This window comes from Penicillium chrysogenum, assembly GCF_028827035.1.
Source record: "Penicillium chrysogenum strain IBT 35668 chromosome Unknown utg000005l_segment0_segment0, whole genome shotgun sequence".
In the NCBI taxonomy this organism is placed as follows: domain Eukaryota; kingdom Fungi; phylum Ascomycota; class Eurotiomycetes; order Eurotiales; family Aspergillaceae; genus Penicillium; species Penicillium chrysogenum.
Window position 1 is genome coordinate 3,573,563 of NW_026622753.1, and position 17,517 is coordinate 3,591,079.

General features: G+C 49.8%; 6 protein-coding genes across 6 annotated transcripts; 4 read left to right on the forward strand and 2 right to left on the reverse strand.

The window, feature by feature from the left end:
- Nucleotides 1–1,834: 1,834 nt before the first annotated feature.
- Nucleotides 1,835–4,741, forward strand: N7489_009745 (uncharacterized protein; the record flags this gene model as incomplete). Its single annotated transcript, XM_056715495.1, has 1 exon — nt 1,835–4,741. The coding sequence occupies one exon, from the start codon at nt 1,835–1,837 to the stop codon at nt 4,739–4,741; it is 2,907 nt and encodes a 968-aa protein (XP_056563117.1).
- Nucleotides 4,742–5,607: 866 nt separating this feature from the next.
- On the forward strand, nt 5,608–6,063 carry N7489_009746 (uncharacterized protein; the record flags this gene model as incomplete). Its single annotated transcript, XM_056715496.1, has 1 exon — nt 5,608–6,063. The coding sequence occupies one exon, from the start codon at nt 5,608–5,610 to the stop codon at nt 6,061–6,063; it is 456 nt and encodes a 151-aa protein (XP_056563118.1).
- A 591-nt stretch (nt 6,064–6,654) lies between these two features.
- Nucleotides 6,655–8,231, forward strand: N7489_009747 (putative aminotransferase; the record flags this gene model as incomplete). Its single annotated transcript, XM_056715497.1, has 7 exons — nt 6,655–6,736; nt 6,802–6,835; nt 6,887–7,016; nt 7,106–7,426; nt 7,484–7,561; nt 7,622–8,129; nt 8,176–8,231. 7 exons carry the CDS (start codon nt 6,655–6,657, stop codon nt 8,229–8,231), a joined length of 1,209 nt encoding a protein of 402 aa, XP_056563119.1.
- A 1,808-nt stretch (nt 8,232–10,039) lies between these two features.
- N7489_009748 (putative G1/S-specific cyclin Pcl5) lies at nt 10,040–12,192 on the forward strand (the record flags this gene model as incomplete). Its single annotated transcript, XM_056715498.1, has 2 exons — nt 10,040–10,484; nt 10,562–12,192. 2 exons carry the CDS (start codon nt 10,040–10,042, stop codon nt 12,190–12,192), a joined length of 2,076 nt encoding a protein of 691 aa, XP_056563120.1.
- Nucleotides 12,193–13,718: 1,526 nt separating this feature from the next.
- On the reverse strand, nt 13,719–15,457 carry N7489_009749 (nucleobase cation symporter-1 family protein; the record flags this gene model as incomplete). The annotated part of the gene is made up of 2 exons (XM_056715499.1): nt 13,719–15,253; nt 15,316–15,457. 2 exons carry the CDS (start codon nt 15,455–15,457, stop codon nt 13,719–13,721), a joined length of 1,677 nt encoding a protein of 558 aa, XP_056563121.1.
- Nucleotides 15,458–15,901: 444 nt separating this feature from the next.
- On the reverse strand, nt 15,902–16,756 carry N7489_009750 (uncharacterized protein; the record flags this gene model as incomplete). Its single annotated transcript, XM_056715500.1, has 1 exon — nt 15,902–16,756. One exon carries the CDS (start codon nt 16,754–16,756, stop codon nt 15,902–15,904), a length of 855 nt encoding a protein of 284 aa, XP_056563122.1.
- Between the last annotated feature and the right edge of the window lie 761 nt (nt 16,757–17,517).

The window sequence follows — 17,517 nt, forward strand, 5'->3', positions numbered from 1 at the left end:
TCCCATCGAGTCAACTCCCGATGGATTCCCAAAAGACTAAAACCAGGCCTTGGAACGAATATGTTTGCTGTGATATGTGCACGATAGAATGTCTCTTATTCGCTTATAGATTCTTTGCCGTCTTGGAAGTGGGTATCCTCTTTACACATTTGAGACAAGAGGGGAAGAGTTGACATGTCTTGTAGGTGGGTCACTACTTTTCTACTTTTCATTCTGATTTGAATTTCGGGGAATCAAGAACCATGTAGTCGAACACTGCATGAAAAAGAGCGTTTTTCTTCGGAGATTAATGCAGGCAATCGTACATACAACATAGAGATGGGGTGTACTAACTACCTATGTTGGTAAAGTGTGGGACATCGAAAGCAAGGGATGATGACTTCGAGTTCCGTTTGTGATTGCACAGAATCTTATTTCTAAATTGAACGCATCTTAACTTTCTCTAGGTCACTTATAATGCCGATATAGATTAATGATATCAGAGTTCCACAGGGCTGTACCTTTGTACATGTCTATCCCTGTCCAGGTGTGATTTGTATGGAGTGCATGCATGTTTGACATATTGACATCTTGAGATCTTGATAATTACAGTAGTCAAATCATTCAACTTAGATTAAATATGTTATTGATTCCCTAGTCTATTTCCAATAGTTCATGAATTGTGTGTGAGCTATCTCACCCATATTTTCCCGATCTACATGTACTTTTTTTTCATGATCGACCATGATCGACTGTTTCTACCCGTCTAGAGGATCCCTAAAAATTCTGATCTGCACAGCTCCGATCTAAACTCTTGCTTTATTTGGGAAAAAAGGAAAATCACACTAAGTGAAGTGGCTTGAAAAGTTCTTGGATCTGATACATCATATTGGGGAGGAAGGTGGGGAGAACGGAGTACAGGACCTGACGTTTTCTCTCTTTAACCCCCCTTGCATTCATATCGAAGGGGAACAAGGAGAAAAGCTAATTAAAAGGCAAAGCAGTTCAATTGACGATTAATCTGTGGTTGGCCAGCATTGTCCCTGCCACAATAAACACAATGGAAAAGAAAAAAAGAAACCCAGACGGCAACATGCAGCCCCATCAAGCAGTCTTCCCGGTGTCATCCAATTGCTGTGTCATATTTTTCCTTCCCGGTTATACATCGCAAGTGCCATCTGTTTGATCGAGTCTAAAAGTGCAAGGTTCTCCACAGGACCTTGCTTGGACGAATCCCCTTGGACGAACCCGTTTTCATTATTTTTCATTATATGCAGGACCTGTCCTTCGGATTCGTACTACCCCGTTTTAGCCTCAGCCTGTATATGTGCCTTTCCTTCCGGAGGGGTTACCCGGAATACTCCTGTCTTCTATTTCAGGAGTAAGGACAGTTACCTGGGATCCTATTAAACTCTCTCTATTTCCGTCTCGCAGTTTCGACTTTTGGTCGCTCGTTTCGATTCTCCCACGTCTCAACTCTTGTCGACTTTGTACATATGGACTCTTGGTACATAGTGGTGTCAACCTGTGTCGACATATCATATCCCCCGTCTATATAGCCTCCCAGGCCCCTGTCGTGTTGGCTTTCTTGAGCAGGTGAGCATGCCTCGCTCCCGAGCTAGTGTCTTGGTTCATCTCTCTAACCTGCCAAGTATAGAATTGTCTATTGTTTTACACGAACAGCCTGGGTTTTCATGTCGACAACCGGGAACTGTCGGATTGCGAAGCCAGCTAGTAATTGATGCACCGTCTCCCTATGCATCAGCTTGATTCATCACATGACTGCGCCGTCGCACCAAGCCCAATTGTTCGGACTTATCGACCTGATCCTCCCTCGAAACGTAGGATCCCCAACATGAACATGACGTCTACGAAGACTGGACCACCGCCTAAACCTCTGGGCGCCCCCAGGCCTCGAGGCGGCAGTGCCCCACGACCTGAAGCCCGATCAGCAGGCATGGCTGAAAGGGCTGGTAGGAATGAAAGCCTAGTGGACATGGTTCGATTCCTCCAGAGCCAAAATATGCCCTCTCAGCCGCCGCCTCTATCTCTACCTCCATCCCAACCTCAACCCCGCTCTCGCGCTCCCTCTCAACCTCAACCCTCAAGTCCCTCTGATACAACTACTGCACTCCCTGTTCCTATTTCGCCTAAAGAATCGAAGTCAGAATCGAAGCCAGATTCAAAACAGGATCCGAAGCCATTTCATCGTCGCCTCTTGCAGTTTGCCCAGCGCCCAAAGAAGGAATCATCGCCCAGGTCAAAGCAAGAAGAGCAGCAGCGCCAAATAGAAGCACTAACACGGGGAGGATATCTTATCCCAGCGGCTCCTCCAAATGAATCAAAGGGGCAAAAGGAGGCAAAGCGATCAAAAGAAAGCCTGTCACTATCTCTCTCTCGATCACTTTCCAGATCAAAGAAAGATGTGGAAAACATTGGACAGCCATGGCTGCAAGCCAAAGTCGATTGCGACAGACGACCGACTGAGACAAGACGTCGCTTGGGCTCTCTGGATCTTGCTGCCTTTGGCTCAATGGTCGACATTGCAGTCTCACTCACTTCCGATTTGGACGATTCTATGCCACCGCCATATCAGCCAACCGATCACACCTCCCAATCCCCTTCAGCTTTCCCGACGTCAAGTTCTGCAGCAGACCTCAGTCCTCAGACTATCACCCGACCAACTTCCTCGTTGGCTTCTACCAGTCATTCGTATAGGAATATGTCAATTGATGAGCAAATCCAACGGCCATCTAGCTCTGCAGAGTCAAGTACCCGCGCCGACCCTGTCTCACAAGTCACTATCAATACATCCGTGGGTGGGGATAGGACGGAGCCAGAGCCTAAACCGTCTATCGATATCCAAAAGCGAAATCAGTCAGAACAATCTTCTGTCCGCAATGTCACACCCTTGTCGCCTACCTTGAAACTTTTCCCAGATGTTGCACCTCCTCGCACATCTAGCAGGGGCCCATGGAGAAATTCATCCATTCCTCGATACCAAATGATCGAAAATACCACAGCGTCGCCGGCGTCTCCGGTGGCCAGCCCACGAATTGGGCCTTCTGACAACGAATCCAAAGTTCCAGATAAGCCAAGAAAATCATCAGATGGTTTCATAGATGCTCCAGTCAGCACAGCGGAACGAAAGTACCCAGATGCCCTTGCACCTTGTGCAACCTCTTCAGAAGCACTATCTGCAGTAAACGCCTCAAAGGATTCTGCCTCCCAAGATGAGACCACAATTCGACCGCTTTCGTTGTCCCTAGGCACACTGCAAGCATTTCCTCTCCCAGCGCCTACAAGGCCCCTGCCCTCAGTGCCCAAGACCAAATGCTCGCCGACTGCTCCGGACACCAACACGCGCTCTAGTCGAGCGATTGATTCGGAGACATTGTCTTCCAATTTGCATTCTTCTGCAGCAACATTGGTTGAAGATCAGGAAATCCGATCCGCTATCGACAGTCCTTGTGCCCTTGACTCGCGCCCGGCAACCGCTCTAGGCAGCTTCGGTGCTGGAGGGTCAATGGCCGATGACGAGGAAAGCTTGTTGACCACTTCGCTTTCGGAACACTACCACCCAACCCCGGAACATTGCACTCCTAGAGGACGTGTTTCAAGTGTGCGCATCCCTCGGGTGCAAGAACTCCCCGAAAGCCCTTCAAGTCAATGTGATGCGGAGGTCTCCGAGGGGCAGCCTTTGGCCGACTCTCCCGTCCTAGGGCACTCTATCCCTACAAAGTCTAATGGCAAACGTTCTGCTCTGAAGGAGCTTCAGATCAATTCCCAAGTCAGTCGAAAGAATCTTCCGTTTGGTCTGCCATCGCCTCCACCCACTGCATCACTCCCATCAGCTCCACCTCCTCAGCACCCACCTCCTCCGCCTCCTGGGCGAAAGATTGGCCAGCGCAACTACACTGCACCTAATGTAGCTACTCCACCATCAATGAGAAACAAGGAGGCATACCCTACACCGGGGCCCTACCGAGGTTCGGCGTTATCCCGGAGCAACAGCTCAGGGAGCAGCCTTCGACATGAGAGTTTCCCTGAAACATACCAGCAAAGTCGTCCCGATTCTCGCCCCGAGTCCCCACTTCCATCGTCAGACGACGAGGTTTTTGGCCCAGAGATAGACACCAAACACTCGCGCCGAGGGGCCGACAACTACCAGCCAATCCAGCCAACGCGCCGGGGATATGAGGCAAATGATCCACGGCAAAGATCCTCCCGCAATCAACTTCGTTACCCCAATCCCGCGCGCCCTATGACACCCCAAAGCCGCAGCATCCACAGTCTTGAGAAGGCTTCGTCTCCTCAGTCACAATATTCCCAATCAACCCACAGATCGAGGGAGTCTCAAAGCAGTCAACACATCCGCGCTGCTCCTCAAATGGATCACTACCTCGAAGACCGGGTGGCGAATCTGGAACGCCAGAACCAGATTCTACAGGCCGCTCTTATGGCGGCGCTCAATGCTGGAGCCAAGAACCCCTTCCAGGGTCTCAATCTTGACCCGAACATGTCATCAAACTCCCCACACGCTCCCTTTGCGCACCAATATCCCGGCCGCAATACATCACGGCCTGACAGCTGGGTCAGCTCTTCTCGCAGCAGTGAGCACAGCGGATTTGAGACTTCCAGCTCCTACCGAGAGGGCCGGGCGAGCGTCAAACAGCTAGACAACATGATCGAAGACATCGAGACTGGTTGGCTGTCAGACAAGTCCAGTCTCAGTGGAACTCGAATTGCCCGCAAACGATAAATAACGATGTCTTCCCTTGCTTTCCTTATATTCTTTTCTTTTTTACGTCTTCATTAATTCTGACGGAACCATATTACTCATTTATTGGCTTATGATGATCTTTTTGGCTTTTACTTCTACATATCCCGACCCTGTCTATCTTTGCTTATATTTGCCATGATACCATTGTGTTATACTCTCTTTTTAATTGATATTATTGCACTGAACTTTGCGCTATATATCACTGCAGCAACAACTTAGATCTATATAATTTCTAGTCCTTTCAAGGTTGACGTAGGACCGTATAAACCCCCTCGTATATAACTGAAACTACTTGGTAGATTTAATTTACAAGAGGAGTTATTAATTGGGTTTTTATATTTTACTAGTACCTGAAGAGCTTACATGGAGATCTTTACAGGATTCATCTATGTTGTAGTTATAGATGTTTTTGTGCCCATCGCAATGCTTAGTCATTTGTTTTGGGGACGCCCAAGCAGTGAACTTCTTGAACTCCATGCGCTTCAATCATTCTGGCTGAAGGAAAACACATAGCCGAAACAGCAATTGCAAAGACATGGGATGCTCAGTGCTCGTCTAACCCACCCCTAACCATAACCTCTCTCACCGCATACCAGCACTCTTCACATTCCCCGCGGAACCCCCCAATCATGGCGAACTCAGGCCAAGTAAGTGCAATTTCTCCTCCAAATGCGCCAACTATTCTGACAAACCTCGAAAGCGCACACAGCAGGTCCCCCAGCATGTCACCACGCTGCTCTCACACCTCACCTCCCGCCCGGGCGTGCAATCCACCTTGATTCTCTCCCGCAAAGATGGATCCATCATTCAAAGCACAGGACAGTTAGCACCGACGACCGAAGAAAATGGAAGCTCTCGCACCGCACAAATCCCCCAATCCACAACCGACTCGAACCCCCCTCTCCGCCGCCCAACCCACAGACCCATCCCCTGCCTCGCCCGCCGTGTCACAGCCCTACCAACCCTCGCAAGCCGAGACACTAGCTGCCCACATCTTCGCCTTTGTCTCCAGTGCCGAGGCACTCGGTATCTCGCTATCGCGGCCCACGCCCACTGTGCAGCGCTCCAGTGACAGCCATTGGGATGTTAACTACGACTACGGGAACGAGGCAGGCGCAGCACGTGAGGAGGACCGGGACGGCGATGGTGTTGACCGGGACGAGGACGGGGAAGTGAAGCTGCTTCGAATGCGCACAAAGAAACATGAGATTGTTGTCGTGCCGGATCGGAAATACCTGCTGTGTGTCGTACACGATGCCTCTCCCGGTGGAGCTGGGGCAGCGAGCTCACGTTCCCGGTAGTGTATTGATCTTAATTGTGGGCATGGCTGCTCTCATGTGGTTCTTTCGGGGTTTTCTTGTGTCTTTTGCAGGGGTTTGTTTTGTTGGTTTGGATTTCATACATATACCCGATGGAAGCAAAATCTTCGCATTTAATTCATGTTTTCCATGTCATGGCTATGTGTAGGACGGCCCATGTATGGTTTGCCAAAATAGGTTCCTATCTGTACTGTTCTAGCATAACGTCGTTTTTCCATTGCTTTATGTAGGGATGACTGCGGGGGGCAAGGGGGGCGGCTGTTTGAGTGAAGCAACCTACTTGCTTCCTCAGGGCTGTTCATGTAGATGTGCTGACCGCAAGCTCTAGAATGTAGAGTTGGCATGTCCCCCAACCAGAACCACAATATGGAATGGTATCCAAACGCAATGTACATAGTATTTAGCTTGAGACCGGAGTAAATCCGTTACCAGCTCCACTGTTTACCCCTCTCAGCACGCCCTATGCCAGACAACTATTAAGTGGACAGATATCCTTCATATCTTGCAATAATTCCCACCTTAAATAGTCCAGCTATTATCAAGCTATATCAAGTGGATCAGACAATATTCAAAATGGCCTCTGCTCTCAATATTTCGGCAGCTCGCTCTCGTTTCCCTGCACTGCAGCAGGATCAAGTGTACATGGACAATGCTGGTGGGGTGGACCTTCATTTCATAGCCGCGGTAATTTTGAGATTTGTGCTGATTGTTAAACTACAGGCGGAAGTCAGGTTCTTGATACTGTGGCTGACTCGTTAGTCCAATCGGCGTCATTGTAGATTGCTATATACTGACGCGGCCGTAGCATCCGTTCTTATCTGCTGAACACGAATGTCCAGCTCGGAGCCAGCTATAAAGTCTCCCAAATTTCGACTAATGCGTACGACAATGCATACAAAGTGGCTGCTGGGTTCATCAACGCCGCGCCCGAGGAGGTATCTGCACTATAAGCCATGGCGCATACTTCCCAAGAAATGTAAGAACCTGTCAAACTTCGGGTGCTAACGCATGGAATCGGAAACAGATCAGCATTGGTATCTCAACCACCCAGCTACTGCACAATCTGGCTACGGCGCTTAAATTCCAAGCTGGTGATGAACTGGTTCTTTCCAAACTCAACCATGAGGCCAATACCTCCCCGTGGGTCCATATAGCAGATAGGTTGGGCTTGACCGTAAAGTGGTGGGCTGCTTCCGACCCAAAGAATCCAGTGTGTGACCCGGTTGAGTTGAAGTCTCTGCTGTCTGATAAGACCAGACTCGTAGCATGCCCTCATGCGTCCAATATCACTGGCACTATCAGTCCCATCCGAAAGATTGCAGACGTGGTTCATGTTTATCCTCGTGTGAGTGACCAAGGAATCTACTGGTTTATATGCATTTGCTCACACGGACATATACAGGCATTGCTGTGTGTGGATGGAGTGGCCCTGGCTCCGCATCGTCAGGTCGACGTGAAGGCGTTGGACGTGGATTTCTATGTAAATTGCAACCCAAACCTTTGGGTGACTGGTTCATTGCTGATCGACCCCACTACATAGGCATTCTCCTGGTACAAGGTGTATGGACCACACTTGGCACAGCTATATGCCTCATCACGCGTTCACGATCAGATCCAGTCACTGGGGCATTTCTTCAAGCCCACAGATACACTTGACCTGAAGCTCAACCTCGCATCGGCTAATTATGAGCTTACACAGAGTATCACCGAGGTTGTGGAGTACTTTGGCTCCGACCCTAGCAGGACCTGGGCCCAGATGGCCGAGCACGAAGAGCGACTACAGCAGATTCTACTGGAATTCCTAGCTTCTAATAGCCGGGTCGATGTTATCGGTGAACCTTCGGCCAGCAAGGAGCTCCGCGTGCCGGTTATTAGTTTTGTTGTGCAGGGAGTGGGCAGCCAGCGCCTTGTGGAGGAGGTTGAGCGTCGATCGGCCTTTGGGTTCCGCAGCGGTCATATGTACAGTCACCGGCTACTGGCCGACGTGTGCGGATTGGAGGATGTGGAGGATGGGGTGGTGCGGGTCAGCTTCCTGCACTATAACACCGGTGAGTGGGTAGCTCGATTGGATTCGTTCGATACTAACAAAGACAGAGGCCGAAGTACGGGGGCTGGTAGAGGTGTTGCGAGAGGTGCTTGCATCGTTGTAGATAGCTTGTGTACATCGTGCCAGATAACTACCTGGATCGACTTATCACTGTATGTTATGGAGATATTTTTCAATTTTGAGGATTTTCTTGTTTCCAACCTTGGAAGCTTTCTCACATTACATTTACTACCCGCATATTTCGCCACCTGCCCTGCAGTTATCTCTAACGGATATCCGAACTTTCGAGAAATCCAACTTGAAGCCTGACCTAGTAAAACATTTCTTTGTTTTCAGCCTAAGTTCCCACTGTGAGGTCATCTGAGTTGAGAACTCCCGAGGTTCCCCAGCTCCATGAAGGCTGCAGGCAACCCCAACCAGCAATGCCGATCGCAGGGTCAACCAATCAGCATAGAGATAATGGTGGAATAATGGGAATGATAGTGGATCACAGTCTAACAGCCGCGTGTGGATTGGCCAAAAGATGCGAAGACAGCGTGGCAAGCGGCTTTATGACTCAGTGGGAACTTGGACAGTGCTTACAGAACCTTCAGAATGGATGGATTATAGTTATTCGTTGAACATGAACCCTTTTTCAGAATATTTTCCCTTGCTGATTTGTTCAAATGGTACTTTTTCCGAAAATAAGACTAAATCACACTATAAGTGGCTACACAGACCTAAGGTGCCACTGCATGGTCAAGTCACTCCCAAAGTTCGTTTTATGCCTAGATAATGATAATAATATGATAGTGATCCATAGATATAGAACATCTATAAGATAGAAGATATCAGACTATCTAATATAGAATATAATAGCATATTAATAGTATATTAATAGTGTGTATGTATATAAAAAAAGGCGATAGAAACGTGAGTCACCGTCGTACCACTCCCAGGCCTTCTCCTATCTCGGAGTCTCTTCGCCGCATCCGGGGTTTTCCCTCTCACGCCATCTTCACAATGTTCCTCTTCTGATTCTACGATTCTAAATAGGATTCATATACAAAAAGAAGTAGAATATTTGACTATATTCTATTTCTATATACGTGTGGTCCCTGCGCCTCCCGGCATCTTCCTAACCCGCCACCCACTTCTTCTCGCCACAGTGTGACTATTCTTTTTCCCCTTCCCATTTTTTGCCCCCTCTCTTAGTCAACTTAAAGAACAGATTTTGAAAAAAGAGTCACAGGTAATGTCGTTCCATAAATGCCTTCCTTTTCCTTCTGACTCCTCCGCTAACCCATCTCGCCTCCCCCTCAGCCTCTCCTCTCCCCCGACTCTCGCCTCCCTCTCTCTGCCTAGCCCGCTTCAACGACTGCCTTGTTCAGACAGCCACCAGCCTGGTTCTGCCTGTCCACGGCCCCGTTGGATGCCTTGATATAACTTCTTTTCTATCACACGACTCATTTCAAAATGTACCTTATTGATTCATCCGTTCCGATCGCCTGTGCTGCTGTTACCGACCTCCGCATCGTCACCGTCTCTGGTTCCATCTAATACACTCGGCAAAAAAAGAGTCACACTACCACGTGCCCCTGCTTTGGTTCTTATATCAGAAGCACTTGGTTGATCGGATCGTGAATACGTTTTCCTTTCCTTGTCTTTATAGTTGATTGTTACCCCCTTTGATCTCTTTTTAGCCGCTACACCCGGCGGTTCCGCTTATTCTTCTACATCTGGTTATCAACCTGGATCTCTACGTTTAAAGGTCTGCCGTCGCCTTTCGTCGCAAAGACGGCTTCTGTCTCCTCGGCTCTCGTTCCCGGTTCCCTGCTTAACGGTATCTTGACACTACGGTTCCAAAAATCGGACCATCTCGCTTTTTATCCGGTTGTCTTCATTTGAACTTTGTTCACACAAACGCCCTATATGAACTCCACAGTACTTCCGGATATGTCAGGGATGGACGTCTTGGGGATGAACCTCTCAAACCCAAGCTCTCAATTGACAGCGTCTCACCACGCTCACCCCTACGCATCCTCGATCTCCTCCTCCGCCTCCTCCTCTTCCTCATCTGTATTCTCTCTGGATTGCGTCTCCTCGCAGAGCTCGATATCATCGACATCGACCAACCCGGTTGACGTGATTTGGGAAAATGAGAATAATAGCCAGTTGGGAAGAAATCCGAACGGAGCATGCCCCCGGGCTTTTGCCAAGGGACCTGCTTCCAAGGTGGACGGTGTAGTGCCATCCGAGCTGCGAACGCACCCTCGGCGCACTAACAGTTATTCTTCTAGCGCTCCTAGTGCGCGCCCTCCGCCATGTCTGCTACGGCAGTCGGAACGGAAGGTGAACTTCGTCGACAACCTCGTCGGTAAGTCTTGAAAAAAAAAGACTCCTCACGTACGTCTTGTACACCCAGCTAAATAATACTCCCCCCTCCTTTTAAAGACACCGCATCACAGATCGTTGAAACCATCTGGCCCCTTTCCGCCGCTGCGTCCCGCAGCGATGCCGCGACCGGATCTAAAGGGGTTCTTCCTCTCCGCACTTTTATCCAGGAGACACTCCGCCGCTCGCGTACTAGCTACAGTACCTTGCAGGTGGCTTTGTATTATTTGATTAAAGTCAAGCCGCACGTGCCCACGCATGATTTCACCAAGGAGCAGCCTCGGGATCAGTCTTCTTTGCGGGCGATGCAGTGTGGACGCCGGATGTTCCTGGCAGCGCTGATTCTCGCTTCAAAGTATCTGCAGGATCGCAACTACTCCGCTCGTGCATGGAGCAAGATTTCTGGGCTTAATACTCTCGAGATCAACCAGAATGAGCTTATGTTCCTCAAGGCTGTCGGATGGCGCCTGCACATCGATGAAGCAACGTTTCAGCGCTGGACTGATTTGGTCTTGAAGCTGACCCCCGGTGCCGGTGGACCCCCGGTTACTCAAGGTCAGTGCTGGCAGACTGTCCTACCCAGACTCACCCCTGAACTGGACCTTGTAGAGTCAGAGCCCATGACCCCAGTCTCGGCAATGGGTGGGATGGATCTCGGTCTCTCAGAATACCCTTCGCCTCGCAGTTTGCCAATCAACGAGGCTGTGCGCTCCTCGTCGCGCGAACAAACTCCGACTTACGCTCGGAGTCTTCCGCGAACCCTGGAGCCGACTCCGCGCATGGATTACGCCAACTTGGCTCTGCCTAGTATTCCACGGCCTATGATGCTTCCCACGCCTCAGATGACCCCCCAATCTCAAGTGTCCGCCACTCCTGCTGCGAGTGTGGCTGCTTATAATACCCGCCGCCCATCCATCTGTACGGCCATGTCCCAGGCGCAGAATGCGTGCATGGCGCGATCAACACTCGATCAGCGCCCGCCCTTGTCATTCTGCCCCAGGACTCAGTCGTTCGATGGTTACCCGGCTGCGACTCGTCGATCATCTTTGGCTCGCTCGACCTCCTCGGCATCGTCGCCTGACTCGATGGTTTCGGATGTCTCGACCCTGTCGTCTCGCTCTTCGCGGTCGTCATCAGTCTCTTCCAACGCCTCCGGTACTTCTGGCTCGGCGCCAGCCCGTCTGGCTGTTAAGGCTACATTGCGCTGCACGAGCAATTCCCTCAAGGAGTCCCGTAAGACTCTGGCTATCGCCTCTCCGATTGACGAGAGTTGTCTGGTCGGCGTCTACAGCTCTCCTGGATATCCTAGTTCCATGGGTACTTCGGTCCCAGACCTGTCTGATTTTTCCCTGGATTCCAGCCTGAGCGAAGCCGCTCAGAGTCTCTGCGAACTTTCAGGCGCTACGCCCGAACGGCGCCAGTGCCGAAAACGTGGACGTACTGGATCCGACGATCTGTTGCTCCAAAACCATGTACGTCATCTGATCAACCTCGGGACCTCCGGAGACCACACTGTGTTGCCCGATGGGCAGTTTCCACGCTCGTTCATGGCGCAACATGGGTCCTCCATCACCCCCGTGCAGACTGGCTCAGTCTCTGGACCAGCAGGCATGAAACGCGCCTGCTGTGGCAGCGAAGCACGCAAGATCGCGTTGAACCCAAGCCTCCGTGTTGCGGAGTACTTGAATTGACTTGCGATTTATTAGCGGATTTTCCTTATTTTCTTATTTCCTTTGTGTGAGGCGAAAAAAGAAAAAGTCCGTCTTTCTGTTTGTGTTTTTTTCTCCCTACGGCGATCTGACCCCGTTGTACATACCCCTATTATCGGGTACTCGGTCGTACTATTGGGACTTGGGCGTTTGATTCCCACGAAGTGTACGATGTGGTGATGACTGGCGTGTCTTCTACTTGCATCGTGCATCTGTTCTCTCACTTTTTCCCCCTTTCTTTCATCTACTTTTGTGGTTGCGCACGGAGTGTGGTCGGCATGGGACGGTTATGGTCTTTTATTTTACTCTGGTTATTGGGGGAAAGCGGGCGTCTGCCCTGATTACACCTGTATCAACTCATCCATCTAGGGGATGGTATATGTGCCATCCCCGAGGGTTCCTCGCCCTCAGATAGGATAGTCAATCCAAATACAGCTTAACAGCGATATCGGCTCCCCTCGTATTCCTAAGGCACATGACAGGACGTCTGACCATGCAACCTTCCAACATTGGAACAGGAAATCCATGGTTCCGCTGTGAGTCATCCAGGCATCAGCCCGGCTGTGGCTGGGTGGGGCTGTGGCTCATGGCTGTGGCTCATGTGGCTGTGGGAGTATTCCCGGTTATTAGCCCTGTTTCTAAGTATAGAGTGGAGCCCCTTATGCATAGCACATATCATCCACAGATTGCCTTTTGCAAGGAGCTGCGTGCTTTTGTTCGAATCCTGGAGTGCTTGAGCATATGCAGACAAAAGTCCCATGTCTATCTGCGACCAATTTTAAACTTGATCCAATACTAATCAATACACTAGGGTGCGCTCTAACAAGTTCTTCTTGCTTTCTCGCATATCACCGATGCTTGATTTGATGAAATACCCGTCGAATATGGATGCAAATGCCTAACCTAGGCCTCTGGGCTAAACCTTTGTGCCCATATATTACCGCCCTGTATAACTACCGCCTATCAGTTCTATATACTGTCATAAATACCACGTCCCTTTTAAAGATACTGCCACGAGAATATATAGTCGGCCGCTTATCCGGCCGTAGTCATCTCATGGTTTCTCAGGTTGTCTTCTCAGGTTGTCTTCTGAAACGTCTTTTTAGTCGTCTTCTTGAGTAGTCTCCTTGAGTAGTCTCCTTGAGTAGTCTCCTTGAGTATATAACTACCTTTCACTGCTAACCGTTAGTTCAGAATCACGTGCCTACACGCTAACTATATTAGGAGCTTATACTGGCAGAATCGGCAGGATTTGGAGGGCGGTATATCCGGGTACAAAGGTCTAGCCCAATATTTCAGAGGTCCCATCGTGCTGATCGGTCACCTTGCTACCACGTGACCATATAACTGCCCTAAATATCAGACAAAATATAACCATTCTGGCAGCAACATGAAGATAGAAAGGGCACACTGAAAAATGCATTAAAGAGCGCAACATAGTATCATCAAATATAATATTTCATATCGGCTCGGGCCAAATGGATATTCACATCAATATCAAAGAAAGCTTAGACAGCCTTTTCCATATCCATATGTTTATCCTGTGCATCAAGAACCACATCCTTCCCGTCTGCATCATCTGTTTCGATTCCTTCGACCAGCATATCTCTATCGTATATCTCGTCAGGTAGAACAGCACGGTCGATCCGAGTCTCCTGCGCAGGAAATAGCCATGACAACGACAGATATGCAATAGATGTGGCAACAAAGCCCAACAGCCACCCAAACTCATATGGATGTATACCCACACCGACATCGATATGAGAGTTCACAGTGTTGACCAGCCCGGGAAGGCTCGGTGCGACACCAACAATAAAAGACAACACGGCGCGCCAGTTCGTGCCAGACATACTCTTGCCCGAGAGGCCCGGGATAGCGAATGTATAGCGATATCTCGGGTTATGAGGCTGGTATAGAGCGAGGCAGTCATATCGACGGCGGTTAACAACCCAATAGTCAAACATCATGATTGCAGCAATAGGACCGAGGAAGATGGCATATGCAGACATGAAAGAGAGGAAGTTGCTTGCCGATTCAAGGATCTTCCAGGGAACAAGACACCATGACAGCAAGGCGCATAGGATCTGCCCTCGCCGGATGTTGATATACCGTGGTGCCAGTGCGGTGAAGTCGTTAGCGGCCGAAAGAGAATTGGCCGAGATGTTTACGCCTAGGGAGGCTAGTGCGAAGGAAGCTGCGCCGAAAAAGCGACACGCGCGGTTGGACCAGTAGCTAATCAGGACTGTTGGGTCCCATGGGATAGAAGAGAGGTTGTAGTGAACCTGGCCAGCGGATGAAGCGGCAATGCCAATGAAGGAAAAGAAGGTGAATACGATAGGCAGCATAGGGATATAAAGGAGCTGCCACTGGGGACTGATGCGGGAGTAGCGGGTAAAATCGGACATGCTGACTGACAGAGTTGCGTAGTTCCCCAGTACCGACGTCATATTGGCCAAGAACAGCCAGCTATACTTGGACCCGGAGACTGTTGGAGCCTGCGTTGCGAATACTTCACCACCGCCTTGTACGGTGACAAACGACCATATCAGGATAGCGATCCAGGCGATGGGAACCAGAATTGACTTGACCGTAAATAACCAGCGTAGCTTATTTGGATGCATGCAGAGGAACGGAACCTGGATTGACCAGAAGATCAAATACCCGACCATACCGGCTGTCGTGATTCCCTGTGACTCGGGAATAGCATTTGGAAGGTCCAAGAAACTTGGCCAGATTGCTCCAATCATGACACGAACAGCATTTCCGCCGTTAACATTTTGGATAGCAAACCAGAAAATGGCAAGGATGACTCGCGAGATGATGGCGATATATGAGCCCCAAAAGCCCCAGCTGGCACGAGCAATCACAGGGAATGGAACATGGTATATGGCGCCCACAGTACCATTTGCTGCGATGACCAGCGATATGATGAAGAAGGACAAGGCGACAATGCCCAGAGCTTCACGGTAGGTGAGGCCGACGGCAATCATACCACTAGCGAATTGCCAGGTTGCTGCGTGCAAGGCATCGGAGATCCAATATGCTAACGATATGTTCTGTTAGCTCTAGTCTGATGTTTGCCAAAGATAAGCACAAGTGCTGTACCTATTATACTGGATACACCCCATTTGCGCGCATTTTTGGCAATCGGGTCCAGGTCAAGGTTTGTCCATCGTGCATTGCCTGCTGCAAATGCAGACTCGCCCTGTGAGACCCGTGTATGCGGCCTAGGGATGCGTAACTTCATGGTTGAAGATGAATCGGTGAGATGGGTGTTCTAATATAAGGAGGGTTCGAGCCCCGGGCCGAAAGCTTTCGGTGTATAGGCTGATGTCTCACCACAACACGAGTGGAACAGCTCGACAATACAAAACATAAGACAGCGAGAGCAAAATAGACGCAGGTCCGACGTCTTCTTAATCCCCAGATTTGCCCCCGACCTGTCCCGTACACAACAGGGATGATAAGACTGATAAGCCTGCATTATGCAGATAAGACAAGGGGGACGAATGAGAAGGAAGAGCTCAAAGATACCTCGTAAAACTCATTTAGGGTGGAGAGATATAGAGATATGCTTCATTGCTATCCATGCTGCATGCGCAGTAATTCAAAAGAAAACGAAACTCATGCGATCGTCACTGCGCCGCACTAGCCATTCGTCGATCCCTATAGAAATACCTAGGTGTTCTCTCTACTGCTTCTCACCTGGCAAACGGACATCCTGCCACCCTCTTCCATCACCAACGCCCTCTACACTGCCGTGTGGTCGGATCCCCTGCCACTCCGTGAGATTGATCCACCCAATCTGCTGCACATCTCCAAACCCGCCAATCCAGTAAGCATGGGTGACCACCAACCGGGCCCAGAAACTCGCATGAGGTGAGTAAGAAGCACCAGGTAGCCAGACCTTAGCATCAGGATGAGGCTCGAGAAAACACTTTTCGAGGGCCGCAGCTGCGTCATCGGGAAGCGGGGACGGGAGGTAATCCAAGTATCCAAAGAGTGTGACCCGAGGTAGAGCAGCCGGGCTGAGAGGAAGACCAGGATAGACCGGACCAGCCTCGCTAAGGTGTTCCCACCAGTCTAACTGGAGACTGAGATTAGACCCCGCTGCAATATTCTTAAAGGTGGTTCCAATTCGAAGGCCAAGAATTGTTGGATCGCCGTTATCATCGTGAGACAGATCCGAGGGCAGGGATCCATCACAATCGGCAATGTACTCGCGGAGCGCGATAGAGAGACCGGCAACATCTGAGGGGGCGTGTGCGGAGGGTGGGATGGACTCAGGGAAGTTGGTGGAGATGACGCCAGAGGGTGACAACGCAAGCAGGCGGCGGGCCATCAAAGTCGAGGTAAACCAGGACGGGCGGTTTAAGGCACTTTGATCTTCGACATGGTTAGAGTTTGGCCCCTGGTCCACACTGTGTGGTGCACCGAGGAAGGCCTGGAGATTGTCTGGAGGTGGGACAACAAAGCCGTGGGCCGCAAGGGGTAAAAGCAGTGCGATAGCGCCAGTGAGGACGGAGGCCGAACGAGAGACCATCATGACGGCTAATCAGATAGACAAGTTGGCATCGAAATAATTTCCAGAGGTTCAGAGCGAAGAAAGCAGAATGAAAGTAGAAGTGCGGAGAACATCAGCTGATAGCAATCTTATCTGATCAAGTCACGTCACCTGTGCACCACCTACGGCAGTCTCTAGCCGCCAGTGGCGCCACTAGCTGGCTGTTCTTGGCCAATATCACATCGGTCCTGGACAATTACTTGTCAGAAAATAAATGAAGAAGAGCAAGGCTTAGGCCTGGCAGAGATGTAAATGCGCGGGGCGTGAGAATGAAATAGAAATGATTGAATGATTGAGCAAGGTGATACCTCCCTAGGCCTCAACATAACTATATCAACAATAATATGAAGACACCTGAAAAGATACTGCAAAAGATGCCACAAATATCGAAAAAGATATAATTAACCATTGCAGCTGTAATACCAAAATTGAAACATGATCAACAGATATCAATCACTAGGTAGTATACATAGTCAATCGCTCGACAACCCTACCTGCGTATTCTAGCTTCTTGCTCACTCTATTTCTTTCGTAGCATTACAAGTCGTCAAGTGGTAATGCGCTGATTACATCTAGATCGATTTATTAGGCCACATCCTCATTACCTATGTAAGGATAAAGACCGTCCACGGGTATAAGCGGCCGATAATCTGTGCCTCGGAAACATCAGGATCTGGACGTATTTCCGTGGATGACAAAGAGGCATCTCTTTCGGAAAGTAAATCGAGGGAAGGATTGATGAC